The following is a 14,229-nucleotide window of genomic DNA, read 5'->3' as shown; positions in this document are numbered from 1 at the left end:
AAATGGCCGACTTCCTGTTTGATATTGACCATGTTTGCAAGAGACTTTTCTGTGCGGACTGTTGAGTACTACAAGTGTACCAAATTTCATAACTGTACGATAAACTAAGCTTTATGGAGAGGGTTTTTTTTCACTTTGTAGGGGGCGCTGTTCAGCCATTTTCTTTGCGATTTTTTTGGGACCTTTAAAATATCAAATTTTTCACCAGGCCTGACAAGTGTGCAAAATATTGTGAGTTTTGGGGTATGTTAAGGTCCCCAAAAAGCTGTTCAAAGGGGGCACGGAATAACAAAAAATAATAATAATCAGAGCAAAAACAAGAGGCCTTCGCAGCGCTTTCGCTGCTCGGGCCTAATAATAATCAGAGCAAAAACAAGAGGCCTTCGCAGCGCTTTCGCTGCTCGGGCCTAATGAGAAAGCGTTATTAACATTGTACCATAGAGCAAGCTGCATGCACAACATAATTACAATGTACAACATGACAATTCAAAGAATAAACCTCAGGAATCACGCATAGAGTCAAGTTTCATACTGAATGTATGCTGGCTACAACAAAAGTGAACTAAAATCTAGACTGGTGAAGTTTAGATTCAGCTCAAAGCAGAAGTTAATAAAGAGTCATGATGAAAGATCTGCTTATTTTACACAGTCAGTCAAATGCTGAAACATCACTCAGAAGATGCTGGAAAACAGTTTGTTTTGTGCTGCCGTGAGTCAGACTTTATTCAAAAGGTGGATTTTTATAGATAAGGAAGATCCCATATCTCCATGCACATAAGTAGACATTCAATTTTGTCAAATAACTTACATTTAACCTTTAGTTTTTAATAAACTTTAAATATTTTGACTTAATTCTCAATTTAACCCCTTTGAACTGTGTGAAAGCATTTTATTTCTGCTTGCAGTAAGTTTGCCTCAAAAGGAAAAGGGCAACATTTGAAGAAGATTTCATGCTGCTTTTAAGGAGGAATTAAAGAATTCCTAAACTTGTGCATTCCTACCAATTCCTTTTAGGGATGAAGCTGAGAATGGGTAATGTAGCGTCCAGCCTTTCCTTTAACCACCACGCTTAACTGTTCAAATACTCTAAAGCTTTATGGTAATTTTAAATTTAATGATTTAAAATAATTAATGGACATCTCAAAATCCAAACAAATCGTTTACCGGTCGTAACATTTGGAGAAGCTACGCAGCATGTTTCTACCAGCCCATCTTGTATGTCGGCGAAGATATAGGAGTGGGGTGGGGCTCCGGGCGGCTCAAAGTCACCTCAAGACGAACTATCTTACAAAAAGTGAAACAGAAGACAGTAAACGTCTAGAGTCAAGTTTTATCCGGTGTTTTGATTCTATTTACGTCTGATTAGACTCTGATGTGAGGGGATTTCCGTCGTGTAAAGCATACGAGTGAAAGTATGTGAACGTTCGCTGTCATTACGAATATCTAAGTTTCTACCCAAAAAAGCACGTCAACTGGAACCATTTGTGTTAATGAGGAAGATTCTAAGTTTTATAAGAGCTGTAAGGCAAGAACACTTACTTTTCCAAACTATTTTCCTCAGCCCGTAATCCGAGCCCGCTGCCATCTTGTTTTTTGTTTTTCTCCTAAACTTCCGGTGTTGCCTGTCTGCTCACGCATTTTGACGCTGTTGCTTCATAAGTGTGCGACTGAGAACGATTGTAGTTTTTCCATATGTGTGAGTTTTTCTTCAACTCTGAACGCCACTTCCGTGTAATGAGTCGGAGCACCCGTTTGAGCCTATGGTTAGAGCTAAATAATGCTAGCTAGTGAAAAGAAAACCCCTAAAAGAAATAAAAAATAAGCAGAAGAAATAAAAAAAATAAGCAGAAAATAAATGAGAGAAGAAAAACTCAAAGAAAGTCTGCGGCTTATACACAACAACAGTTTGAGTAGTCTATCTAAGTAATCAATTAAAATGAACAAATGAATTATAACGGGGTTGTCATTGTACAATTGTTGTGAAGTAGACCAACTGATGTTGTAAAAGGTTGAAGCAGAAGCTTTTTTTCCCCATGATGCGTAAAAACAAGTAGACAAGATAAACTAAAGAAAATACATAAAAACTAAAAAGTTGTATTCACAAAATAAAGCTAAAGTATAAACAAATTAAACCATACGAAGGAATAAAAAATACGAAATGACTAAACAATAATAAAAATCAATAGTAATGGATTAATCAAAAATCAAATTATAAATATTCAGTTAAGTCTTGACAAAAACAACAACAAAAAGCAGCATCCAAAGTTATAACCTTTAGAGATTTTTAGAACAGTCAGTCAAGAACCTTTAATTAACCAGATAGGTCGATTGAGAAGTTCTCATTGACGATGACGATCTGGCCAGAGGCAGCAGCAACAGACACATAGTCAGTTTTACAGAAACATACAAGATAAAAATAAGAAAACTGCTACAAATATGTATGTTCAAGCAATCAAAATGACTTAAAACAATCTTTAAGAACTTTGTGACTCCAGACTTTCAAAGTGTATGAAACTGATCTGAACCCTCCAGTGGAGGGGAAATCCAGCCCCTCTACCTGACACGTATGTCACAAGTGGTGGCTTCATCCTTTATTATAGGATAAGGATATCATGCCTGTAGCTACATGTTGCTCATCTGTCTTTAGTAAGCTTTTACATGATTGGACGTTTGCTCCAAAGCAGGAGGAGCTAGACTTGTATTTTAACTGAATAGACACCACATGTTTTAGGAAAAGGTGACATGAGAGTGTTTTTGGGAATCAAAAATAAGTGTTGAGATAGTAAAACACTGTGAGAAGGGCTTTGATGAACATATTGAGAATGGACGGCGTGAAGTGGTTGATGATTTTTGTCTCTCTGGGCATCTGCTCACAGGTAGGCCTACAGTTAGCCTATGTGATGTTACTAAGATGCAAATTTTCTCCTAAAATTTGTCACTAGAACATTTAAAGTTGAATGTTTCTTCTCTAAATTTGCAGACTGCAGCACAATCCGGTACAGTATTTTCAGTTGTAATCTTGCAGTGGATTGATCTAATGAAAATGCAGTGGAACATTGACTTGCTGTAATGATCTTACATCACTCTCGTGCAGCTATCCAAGTTTCCAAGTTCTCTGCAACATCCAAGACTGTGATTCTCAGATGGACCAAGTATACCGGAGCCACCTCATACCGGATCACTGCTGCCCTCAAAAGCTCACCAAACGTTCCCGTTGCTTTTTCGACGTTTGGTACAAACACAGTGATGGGCTCCATCAGCTCCCTTTCCCAAAGTGTCACATATATCTTCACCATAGAAGCTTTGGATGGTAACCAGGCAGTCCTGAGCACCGCATCAATCGAGACAGAGACAGGTGAGTTGTGTTGTCTAACCTTCTAATGCATAAGATATGGAGGACCAAATGTGATTTATGAAGTCAGTTGTTGTTGATCATTTAAAAATTCCTTCCTGTAGGTCTGTATATTTAACTGTCTTGATCTTGCTTCATTTTACAAAAATGGAACACTTTAGTTAAGTTTTCCATTTAATCAGTTTGTAAAAGGAACGAAAGCAGAGTAAAGTAAATTTAGAAGAATAAAAAAACTTCGTATCAGAGTTTGAGGAGATAAATTTGCCAGAGGAAGACTAAGTACAAAGAAGACAATAAATCAATGCAAATTTTCAAGTGATTTTTTTTTTAGCTGTGATTTATTTTTATTTATTTATTTATTTATTTTGCAGTATTTCTTTAAATGTTGTCTTTATGGAGCAAGACTTTCTAAAAAAATACTGTAACAAATTCAGGCTTTTGGATCCTTCAGAGATTTGCTTTGCATTTTCAGGTGAAGAACAATGACGACACATTGAGGAGCATGTTCTTAAATGTGCACTTTGTTAAACTGCAAACAAACACTGGTTCATCCCTTGATTTTAGGAATATTTAAATGCTTAAATGACTCTTATGTCAAACTTAGGTAGCTTGTAAAGCCAAAAAAATCCTTTGAAATGGTGACAAACTGGACTAAACGTCTTTGGCTTCTTGTAGGTCAAGTATAGATAATATATATTGTGGATTGACTCAAGACTTTAGCCATTTTCAACTGATTGGGAGCACTCCACACAATGATGTCTAACATTCGTCTCTTTTAGCTCCTGATATGATGGATCCCATCAGTGGCGTTAGCTCCAAGGATAGCAGGGCCTTGGTGGCGGATTTCAACCTGAAGACAGGGGCGACTTATTACATCATACGAGTTGAGAACGCCAATGGCTTCTTCAGAGAAGATGCAGTGCTTTCCTCCCCTGCTGAGATCAAGAATCTGACACCATACACTGAGTATTCGCTCAGCATCATGGCTGCCAACAATGGAGGCCGCAGCCAGCCATCGCTTCCTGTGACTGCAAAGACAGGTAGTGCTTTTACCAAGATTTCAGGGAATTCCTCAGACGGGAAACAAAGCACACAGGATCACAATACACCCCGAGGCTGTTCTGTTAGGACAAGAGTTTTATGTTCATCCTCGGGTTTTCCCATCAGTTCCATTTGCCCCAATGAAGTTAATTGATCCACCATAGCAGAGCCTCTCTATCGACAGTCTGTGTTGGTGTTGACTCAGTCAATGTGTCAGCATCCCTGAGGGGCGTTTTGTGTATCAGCGGTAACTTAACCTGAACACACGACAATGTTTTCAGGACACTTCTTTTCTCCATTCTCACCTCATGGTAACATTTGATCTACTTGTGACAAATTCCAAAATCATGCAAGTTTCACATCATGAATATGATATTTTCAGGAGCTCTGATACTCATAGGATGTCAGATCTGGATTTTGCTGTGGTTGTGAAGATCTGAATTAACATCAAACTTTGGAATCCATCTTTCATAGACAAAATTTCATGTGATTTTACCAAACCCTAACCCTAACCTTTCTATAGATGATTCTCTTGATGTTTGAATAACTGCGATGCTTGACTCAGGCATGTGAAACTTTTCTGTACAGCGCTACCTCCTCCCCAGCTCTCCACCTCGTCTCCCAGCAATGACAGCATCGTTGTAACCTGGCCTCCCGTTGCTCATGCTGTCCAGTACACTGTGTCAATATCCATGTTTGACTTCAGCTCTGAGATGAATTACAACACATCCAACACCAGTCTGACCTTCCCTGGCCTGGATGCTGGAGCTCTCTACATCATCGCAGGATCGGCTTGGGACCCCGAGGGCCGAAACGGAGAAAGCAGTTTGAATATCAGCCAAAAAACACGTAAAGACACATTTCTTTGTAATTAATTTGAAAAAAAAAAAAAGAATTGGCTTATTCAATTTTTAAATATAATGTGCAAAAGTCTTACATTTGTGCAGAAACAAAAAGCTACAAAATAAGGTAGAATTTTTGCAAGACCATTAACAAAACAAACTGGACAACAGTTTTTACTCGATAATAATGAAAGCTTATCAAAGGCCAAGCTCACTGAGAAAATGTTTTTTAAATGTAAATTTTGAAATATGATCGGTCACACGGAGTTTAACATGCAGACTAAACGTGAAAATAGTCTTCTACACCGATTTCCTAGCCTGGCCTGCCAGACCCGTCCTCTGTTCTACACAAAGAACTAGTCTGGTTACTCACAGGCAGAGAGGCACATGGGGGGCGGGACTAGCCAGCTAAAAAAATAACCAGTCAGAAAAAAGGCGGAAATGCCGACTGTACCGCGCGGCGCTGTAGTTTTTTAGGTGTAGTCAATAATGATGTCTGGCGGCGGCGCAAACATCTTTTGTAAGAAAAAAGGCTTTTAGCGCTGCTTCTTCTTGTGGTTTCAAAGACATTCAAGTCATTTAGAACAGAGGAAAGAGCCGCAGCGAACTCCGCTTCAGGTGCCATCTCGATTAGAATTCTCAGGGGGCGGGGTTGTTTGAACAGGAGAGTTCCCAGACCCATTCTTCCCACAAGGAGGTATGGGTCTGGCTGGTCAGGCTACCGATTTCCTGCATTAATCACTGATAGAAAATAAATGGGGAAACAACTGGATTAGAATAACCAGTCAGATCTACGTCACACTAAAAATGATCATTCATGGACTCAGCCACCTCGGCTCACGATGGCAAAGGCTGTTGTCAGTTCAGCGTCTGGTAAAAACCAACATTTAGCATTGGCAAGTAGAAGCTAACTGTTAGCATTAGCAATTCTGCAACATGTCAGAGCCCCTTCAAGCTTGTGTTATCTGTGGAGATAAAATATCTACGTGGAGATAAAACACCAACGCTCAATGGTAGAGACGCGTTGCCGTTAGCCAATCAGAGGAGAGACGTCCAAATGTCAGGATCAAAGACTCCAAATCCTGTCGCGTTCTGCTCACCACTCCTCTGACTCTTTTAGCAGGGGTGAAAGAGTTTTCCCCCACACAGATCAACCCACAAGGCATTCTTTTACACTAGAGATCTCTGCAAATGTTTTTTTGTTAAAGAGTGAACTTGGTCTTTAACAGATGAAGGAGGAGGAAACAGCAACATGTCATTTACAGTATGAAGAATTCTTCTTCTTCTGGGTTTGTCTTCATGGTATTCACTATCTTTCACCAGGACCTCCAACACCATCTTCTGTAAATGTCTCAGTGGTGATGAGTAACAACGCGGCTGGACTCTTGGTGTACTGGGAGCTCAGCCAGGAGGTTTATGGAACCATTGAGTATCAGGTGGCGAGTGACCACAACCAAACCTGCAACAGCAATTCCACTTCCTGCACCCTGTCTCCGGTGGGCTGTGGAGAAGTTCTCACCATCCAGGTCACGGCATTCAACGAGGCTGGACCCAGCTGCCCATCCACCCCAGTGGTATTCATCACCTGTGAGTAGCAGCGTAAGAGACAACAGCTAGTAAAACCCAGTAAATTCAAAACGAAACTCAGCTCTTCTTCCTTGTTCCATCACCAGTCCCCTGCTCGCCAGACTCTCTGGCTCTTGTGCAATCAGCAGGAGGAAACTGCACACTGATGTGGAACACGGTGCCGTACGCAGACAGCTACAGGGCCTTCATCACTACAGGTGACGGTAGTGAAGAGACCTGCAACACCGGCATCAACTGCACCTACAGCTGCCAATGTGGCTACACCTACCTGATGTCTGTGTTGGCCTACAATCACGCTGGCAGCAGTCCTCCAGGGAAAGTCCTCAACCACACCACCCGTGAGTAGCAGCAGAGGTTAGATCTGAACGGGACTTTACGGGAATGGGATTGTCTTTCATGTCTGTTTATCTGTGTTTCAGTCCCCTGCTGTCCAGATAGTGTGTCTGTCTCTGCGGTGAGTACCGACACCCTGGAGATCTCTTGGGCAGCTTCACGAGGGGCCATTCTGTATCAGACTCAGGCTGCAGACAGTTCAGGGGTCGTCCTCTGTAATGACACAGCATCAGTGTGCGCCCTCTCTGATCTAACCTGCGACAGCTCCTACAGCGTGGTTGTGATGCCCTGTAGCGAAATCAGTGGATGCAATCATGCTTGTGAAGCTCACACCAGAGACACGGGTAAACGTTTGTGGGGTTTTTGCATTTTGCACTTCTGCATTATTATTGAATTAAAATAGATTACATGTTTGTGCATTTTAATTACTTGTTGAAGAAAAGCAATAAAACCCCGCAGAATGCATATAAATAATAATAATAATAAAAAATCTCACCAAGACTCCAAAAATGAAATTCATCGCTTTTCTTCTTCTGCTCCAAACAGCTCCATGCATGCCAACAAATCTTAATGTAAGTCCCAAAACCTCCACCTCGGTCAGCGTCAGCTGGACAGCCAACAACAGGGCGGCTACTTACACAGCGAGTGCAGACGGAGGTTCCAGCAGACACACCTGCACCACCCCTGGAAGCAGCTGTGACATCGCAGACCTTTCTTGTGGCTCCGCCTACAAGTTCAGCGTCTCTGCAGCCAGCAGCGCCGGCCAGAGTTTACCCAGCTACTCTGTCTCACTGGAAACAGGTGGGAGGTCAGAGGCCATCTGATGACATCATTTTGTAGGTTAAGTAAATCCAAACAGCCTGAAAATGCATGCAATATAAAAGGTGTGGTTTACTGAAAAAACATTTTTAGTGATTATTTCTGATCACTCTGAATTTTTCATGCAGGCTGAATGTGAAAAAAGTCTCCTACACCTATCTCCTGCGTTAGCTTCTGATAGAAAATAGACTATGAAATGCTAGGATTTGCAAATCTTCACTTATCTATGTCACACTGTGGATTTGCATTCATGGCCTCACCCATCCTGGCTAGCGCCCGCCCACACGGTGGCTTTCTTTGGCAGCGAGGACCGACTGTGTCTTGGTGATGACGACTTCGCAGCATGGCTGAACGCGTTCTGTTAGCCAATCAGAAGTGAGGTGTGTGCATATAATTAATAATAAAGAGTAATGCTGCTGTTTTCAGCCCACCTCTGCAACAGCAAACTTCTGCATCTCAGAACAGGAGCGTCATAGCTTCTGTTTTAATGACTCATATTGATTTACACTAGAGAACACTGCAAATGTCTTGAATAAATGACTAAACCACACCTTTAATAAGAAATCAGTCTAAAACAGAGAAGCAAATCAAAAGAAATGTTAACGACCCTCTTTCCTATTCACTCTCTCTCTTTCTTAACATTTTTTCTTTTAAATCCCAATTGCCTATTTTTGCTCATTTTAAATATATCTTTAAACATTTTCTAAATGCTTTTTTATATTTTAACATTTTTTTTTGTTTTTGTGAAGCGCCTCGTGATTTTCATCTTGAGAGGCGCGATAGAAATGATATTTTCTTCTCCTTCTTTAACAAAGAAGAGGACAAATGAAGGATTCACGTGTTTGATCTCCTGCAGAGCCATGTTGTCCAGCGTCTTTAGCGGTGGAACAGGTGACTGTGGCAATGACCAACATCTCGTGGTCTCAAGCCAACGGCGCACACTCCTTCATCACCTCTCTGACGTCACCGCGTGGTCACGCCCGCTGCCACACCCGGGATTCCCACTGCCTCATGGGATGCATCACCTGTGGCACAAACTACACCGTCACCATGGAGGCGTTCAGCCTCAGTGGACTCGTGTCCAACTGCACCTACCAGGGCTTCTCGTCCAGTAAGGGGGAACTTTGTGATTAGTGGCTGAATCTATTGACGTCCCTAAAAGAACAAAAAGCACATCACTTGATCTCTTGCAGGTGTCTGCTGCCCGTCAGGCGTCAGGTTGTATGCGATGTCTGGTGACTCTCTGCGGGTTTACTGGCGCAGCACAGACAGCAGCCACATCTCAGTCACTGAGCTCACGGGCAGCCGCAGCAACTACACCTGCACCGCGTCTCCTGGTGAGAACAGCTGTGATGTTGAACACGTCCAGTGTGGGGACGTGTATCATGTGGTGGTAGCGCCACTCACACCAGAGGGCAGCAAAGTCCTGTTCTGTCCTCAGAGACTGTACTCAGGTACCTGTCACAACTAATCTGTCATCATTCCTTTTGACATAAATAACTTTAGGTTAAGTCAAATTCTCTGAAAATGTTCTGAGTGGATTTCGGTCTCTGCCCTTGTAGTCACGTGTTCGGGAAGTAACGTCGGCACAGGTGAGAGTGAAATTTATTCATGTAAACTAGTTTTCAGCCCTTTTAAATGTCCTGCTTCTTGGAGAATGTTAAAAAAAAACACTTTGAATCCTGTGTGACGTTTTAATTTCACTTTAATCTATTGTCCACCAGTTATTTACCGGGGAAAGAGAAGTGTCGACTAATAAACGGTAAGTTCAAACTTTGTTTAGACCCCAAACATCCAGGAATCAAGCAGCTTGTGCCTGTCAAGATGAGAATCAACCAGATTTTATTTATATAGCATGTTCCACAGAAGCCCGTGGCACTGAACAGTACTTAAACAAAAGGACACGCCACAAGGGTAAAAGTTAATAAAACAGTTAAAACAGGATTAAAAGACATTCTCAGAGTCAAAAGAACACTTCTACAATCAGAAAATTATCACTAATTTAAATGGAAAAAGTGCATTAGTGAAAACTTGCTGAAACATAACAAATTATTTAAAAAAAATGATACCAAAACTATTTTTATTCAAACATAATTTCATCTTAAATCAGACTTGATAAACAGTTAAGTTCTGTGGTCCAGAGTGTGTTCTTTCATTTGCGTGTTCTTAGTAAAGTCAAGCCCTATTTACCACTCAAAGACATTGAAGAGACATTGAAAAGGTTATACACCTGCTAATCATGTCGAGACTAGACTACTGCAACGCTCTTTATCATGGACTGGAGCAGTCGTCAATTCACCGCTTGCAGGTGGCTCAGAATGCGGCGGCCCGCTTGCTGACAGGTAGGAGGCGCAGGGATCACATAACACCAGTCTTACAAGCTCTTCACTGGCTCCCCATCACTTACAGGATTCAATTTAAAATGCTACTGATCTGTTTTAAGGCACAACACAGTTTGGCCCCTCCTTATCTGTCGTAACTTTTAAACGCTCATGTCCCCAAACGAAACCTCCGATCATCCTCTCTACATCTTTTATCTGTTCCCAAGTCTAGGCTGAAGTCCAGAGGCGACAGAGCCTTTTCTGTGGCCGCTCCCAAGCTCTGGAACAGCCTTCCCCTACAGCAGGGGTGCCCAATCCTGGTCCTCGAGGGCCGGTATCCAGCTTGTTTTAGTTTTAATTCTGCTTCAACACACCTGATTTCAATCAGCATGTGATTAACAGGCTTCTGCAGAGCCTGATGAGATGCTGCACAGGTGATTCAACCAGTTAATCAAGTGTGTTGGAGCAGAAAAACCACAAAACCTGCTGGATACCGGCCCTCCAGGACCAGGATTGGGCACTCCTGCCCTACAGATTAGGTCTGCTGACAGTCTTTCTGCTTTTAAGTCTCTTTTTAAAACCTACCTTTTTACCCTTGCTTTTAACTGATTTTATAGTTACGTAATTTTAGGGCCTACTGGAAGGCTCTCAGTGCTTTATCATTTAATTTTTACTGCTTGTCTGTGTGTACAGCACTTTGTGCAGTCTCTGATTGTTGGAAATGTGCTATATAAATAAACTTGACATTGACAGACCAAATTCAGTTTTATTCAAGATGTTTATTTATTTATTTAACCTCTATCTAACCAGATGAGTTGAAAGAGAACTCATTCTCATTTACAACGACGATCTGGCCAAGAGCCAGATTTTATTTGTTTTAGTTTCAATGAAATTATGTAAAAAAAATCTCATTCTGATTTTATTTATGTAAAAAAAAAAAAAGAAAATGTATTCCGACGTTTTGCAGATTTGATTTTTCTCTTCCTCACAGATGCAACTCAACTCCTCTTCCTCCGGCACAAGCCCTTCTCTACTGGAATGAAGCATGATTGTGGTTTAGCTAAATCAAGTTCGTGTCCATGATGCATATTTTAAGACGTAGCTTACTTTGAAGTTGCATTAATATTTCAGGTCTGCGCAAAAGCATCAGATTGGATTTATGGTTTATTAAACCATTAAATAAGAACAAATGTTTAAAAGTTCTCCTCAGATTGCTTATAATGAGACATACGCATGATAGAAAAACATACATTTGTGTCTAATCGGGGAAAAAATGTACAAAACTTGACATATTGGGAAAAAGCAATGCAAAAAGAAAGGCAGCTAGTTAAAACACATCATAACATAAATGTAGTTGTTTCATCCCCAAGTGGGCGGCCTCCTGATGAAGCGGAGATCTCAGGTGAAGTCAGGTGTGTGAAATGTGTCACCCAAAAGGCCCGATGCATTTTTCACAATAATAAACAATGCAAGCATCACTTGTGAGTTCTGTGGTTTATGTGTAATCAGTTTTTGAATCAATAAAGAGATCAGAGTTCTGATTTACTTATAAAAGAATTTTATCAGTATTACATAATTCTACACCTCTACAGTCCAACGCAGGGCAGTGTAGACAAACCCAAGGTCACACCAAGAGACAGTATAGTCTCCAGTCTACAACATGAATGTTTTTGGTCTGTGGGATGAAACTGGGGTACCCAGAGAAAAACCACTCACACATGGGGAAAACATGCAAACCGAACACAGACAGGTTGTGCAACAAGGTCTCAGAACCCGTGAACTTCCTGCTGCAAATCAAATCAAAGCTTTATTTATAAAGCGCCTTCCGCAACCCTGTCAGGAAGCCCAAGGCGCTGAACATGGTACAGTACAAAGTTAAAGAAAGTGAATAAATCAGAAAATAAAAGCAATTCAAATTACAGATTACAAATTACAAAAAAGGTGAAACATTCTAGTAGAAGACAAATGTGTAAAACAAGGGAAAAAGTGAACCAATGAAAACTGAGATAAAATCAACATAAAAGAGGGACAAATTCAAACATGTTCAAGGAACGCCAAGCGGAGGAGGTGGGTTTTTAGGCGACTCTTGAAGACTGGCAGAGATGGGGACCGCCTAACTGAGGGTGGCAACTGGTTCCATAGTGACGGTGCTAGGACTGAGAAAGCCCGGTCCCCGCGAGTACGACACCTAGAACGAGGGACAACGAGCAGGCCTTGGTCAGAGGAGCGCAGAGCGCGTGATGGGGAATGTCTGGTCAAGAGCATGGCCAGATAGGGGGGAGCACCACCCTGGAAGAAATTAAAAACAAAGATGAGGAGTCTGAAGTGTGAACGATAGCAAACCGGAAGCCAGTGCAGGGAGGTCAGAACCGGACTGATGTGGTCCCGTTTCCTGGTCCCAGTCAGGAACCTGGCTGCGCTGTTCTGCACAACCTGTAGGCGACGCAGTGATGCTGCAAGGCAACAGTGCTATGCATCACCTTGCAAGGAACAGTTAGTCTTCTTTAGCAAGACTAAAAGTGCAGACCTCCTAACTCCAAGTTACCCGTGTTTGCATTGACCCAAAAGCTTGTTTGGCATCATTCATTTTCCTTTGTTTTATGATGAGCCGACGCGGCCCTTTTTATTTCCACAGCCCAAGTTTCTGTTGGCTAAAGTCCCTACATAACTGAAAGGAGGATTTTCTGTGTCACTCACGGTGAACGGAGCAGGTCACAATAACAATACTGTGACATTCTTGTGGGAATAGTTTCCATTCATGGCTGATACGTGGAACATGACTGAGCCAAAGAGATGATATAGGAGATAAACATCTCCAAGTGATGAAACTTCTGGGAAACCAGAAGAGCATCAGAGAGCTTCGATCCTGCAAAGGTCAAAAGTTCAGGTTTAGAGTTACTTTATTGCACTTTTCTTGTAAACTTTACTTAAAATTCTTTATTTCCAACATTGTCCAAACATTCTAAGATTAGGAAGACCAATAAAAGACAATCCAAAACATGAAATGATGGGTATTTAACTGTGTTTTGATGATTAATGATCATTTTTTTAAACATTTTGTGCTTCAGTATTTCTTACTTGAAGCAAACAAAATCCAATCTAGTTTTCTGCCTTGTGAAAACTTAAGGGACTAATTAGCGGCACTGTGTTAATGCATGGGACACATTTGTTGATACGCTATCACAGAAATCAAACTTTTTTGAAGCGAGTCTGTTGAAATCAATCTCTAGAAACTCCCTGATTTTACTGGACGGCTTCCTCATTGGCTTTGTATGGATAGAACAAACACTCACATTTCACTCTGAATGATTTTCTTTGTTATAAAGATGCTCAGAAATTTCCCAGAGTGACTCAGCTGTAAATTATAGACACATTCAGGATCATACAATCATTGCTTTGGTGAAGAAACATTGAACAGCACACTAACAGAGATTCTGCTTGCCTCTCACCACGGACTGGATCTGATCGATGGTTCCAGACCTTCTCACCAGGATTGGACCCCTCGTCCACCCTGCAGTGGCTCCACCTCCCCTGCTTCCTCCACACTAACACAACCATATTAAATATGGTGGAAATGTACAACAAAATTAGGGGTTTCCACAGCTTTTTTTGACAACTTTACTCGGCCACTACTGCTACTCAATATTAATGGCTGTATTTTTATATAATGAGCAAACCCTGTCTCCTATAGGTTCAATAAAATTGAAGACCAGTGGATCATTCCCACCACTGCCATCTTAGCTGCATCACGTGTTTCGTCACTCCCCGGAAAACGCAAAAATTGAGCTGTGAGTGGGGGCAGATGAGTGACACCCGACAAACTCAGAATTGCTGTAGCTACGAGCTAACCGAAGCTACTGGAGGTTGGCAGGCGCTTTCAGCCAGAAAACCACAGCTGGGCAACGCTGCTACCTTCTGCCTTCGAGGCTGTAAC

General features: G+C 41.6%; 2 protein-coding genes across 3 annotated transcripts in view; one reads left to right on the top strand and one right to left on the bottom strand.

Moving 5' to 3' along the window:
- The window catches only part of stxbp3 (syntaxin binding protein 3), a 44,329-nt gene extending 42,670 nt beyond the window's left edge, over nt 1–1,659 (bottom strand). Inside the window, exon 1 of one of the 2 annotated variants that reach the window (XM_054752072.2) lies at nt 1,540–1,659. In XM_054752072.2, coding sequence (XP_054608047.1) covers nt 1,540–1,585 — 46 coding nt within the window. In that variant the 5' untranslated portion in view covers nt 1,586–1,659. Of the gene's footprint in view, nt 1–1,164; nt 1,517–1,539 lie in introns of those variants that run through there. The other variant, XM_054752073.2, reaches the window with a different exon arrangement.
- Nucleotides 1,660–2,544: 885 nt separating this feature from the next.
- Nucleotides 2,545–13,046, top strand: LOC107392968 (fibronectin type III domain-containing protein 7). Its single transcript, XM_015971076.3, has 14 exons — nt 2,545–2,876; nt 2,981–2,996; nt 3,095–3,355; nt 4,132–4,392; nt 4,982–5,242; nt 6,559–6,822; nt 6,909–7,160; nt 7,242–7,499; nt 7,702–7,956; nt 8,831–9,085; nt 9,168–9,428; nt 9,537–9,566; nt 9,699–9,736; nt 11,287–13,046. Exons 1-13 carry the CDS (start codon nt 2,808–2,810, stop codon nt 9,728–9,730), a joined length of 2,475 nt encoding a protein of 824 aa, XP_015826562.3. The 5' UTR covers nt 2,545–2,807; the 3' UTR covers nt 9,731–9,736; nt 11,287–13,046.
- The last annotated feature ends 1,183 nt before the right edge of the window (nt 13,047–14,229 follow it).

Source organism: Nothobranchius furzeri, chromosome 8 (genome assembly GCF_043380555.1).
Source record: "Nothobranchius furzeri strain GRZ-AD chromosome 8, NfurGRZ-RIMD1, whole genome shotgun sequence".
Taxonomy (NCBI): Eukaryota; Metazoa; Chordata; class Actinopteri; order Cyprinodontiformes; family Nothobranchiidae; genus Nothobranchius; species Nothobranchius furzeri.
Note: the sequence above shows the minus strand (reverse complement) of the source record. Positions and strands in the feature narration are given on the sequence as shown.

Bases quoted from the DNA above. Each gene is read 5' to 3' on its own strand.
- LOC107392968 (XM_015971076.3), top strand. From the start codon at position 2,808: ATGAACATATTGAGAATGGACGGCGTGAAGTGGTTGATGATTTTTGTC. The intron at 7,161-7,241 runs GTGAGTAGCAGC...TCTGTGTTTCAG, and splicing joins AGTCCTCAACCACACCACCC to TCCCCTGCTGTCCAGATAGT. The intron at 7,500-7,701 runs GTAAACGTTTGT...TGCTCCAAACAG, and splicing joins AGCTCACACCAGAGACACGG to CTCCATGCATGCCAACAAAT.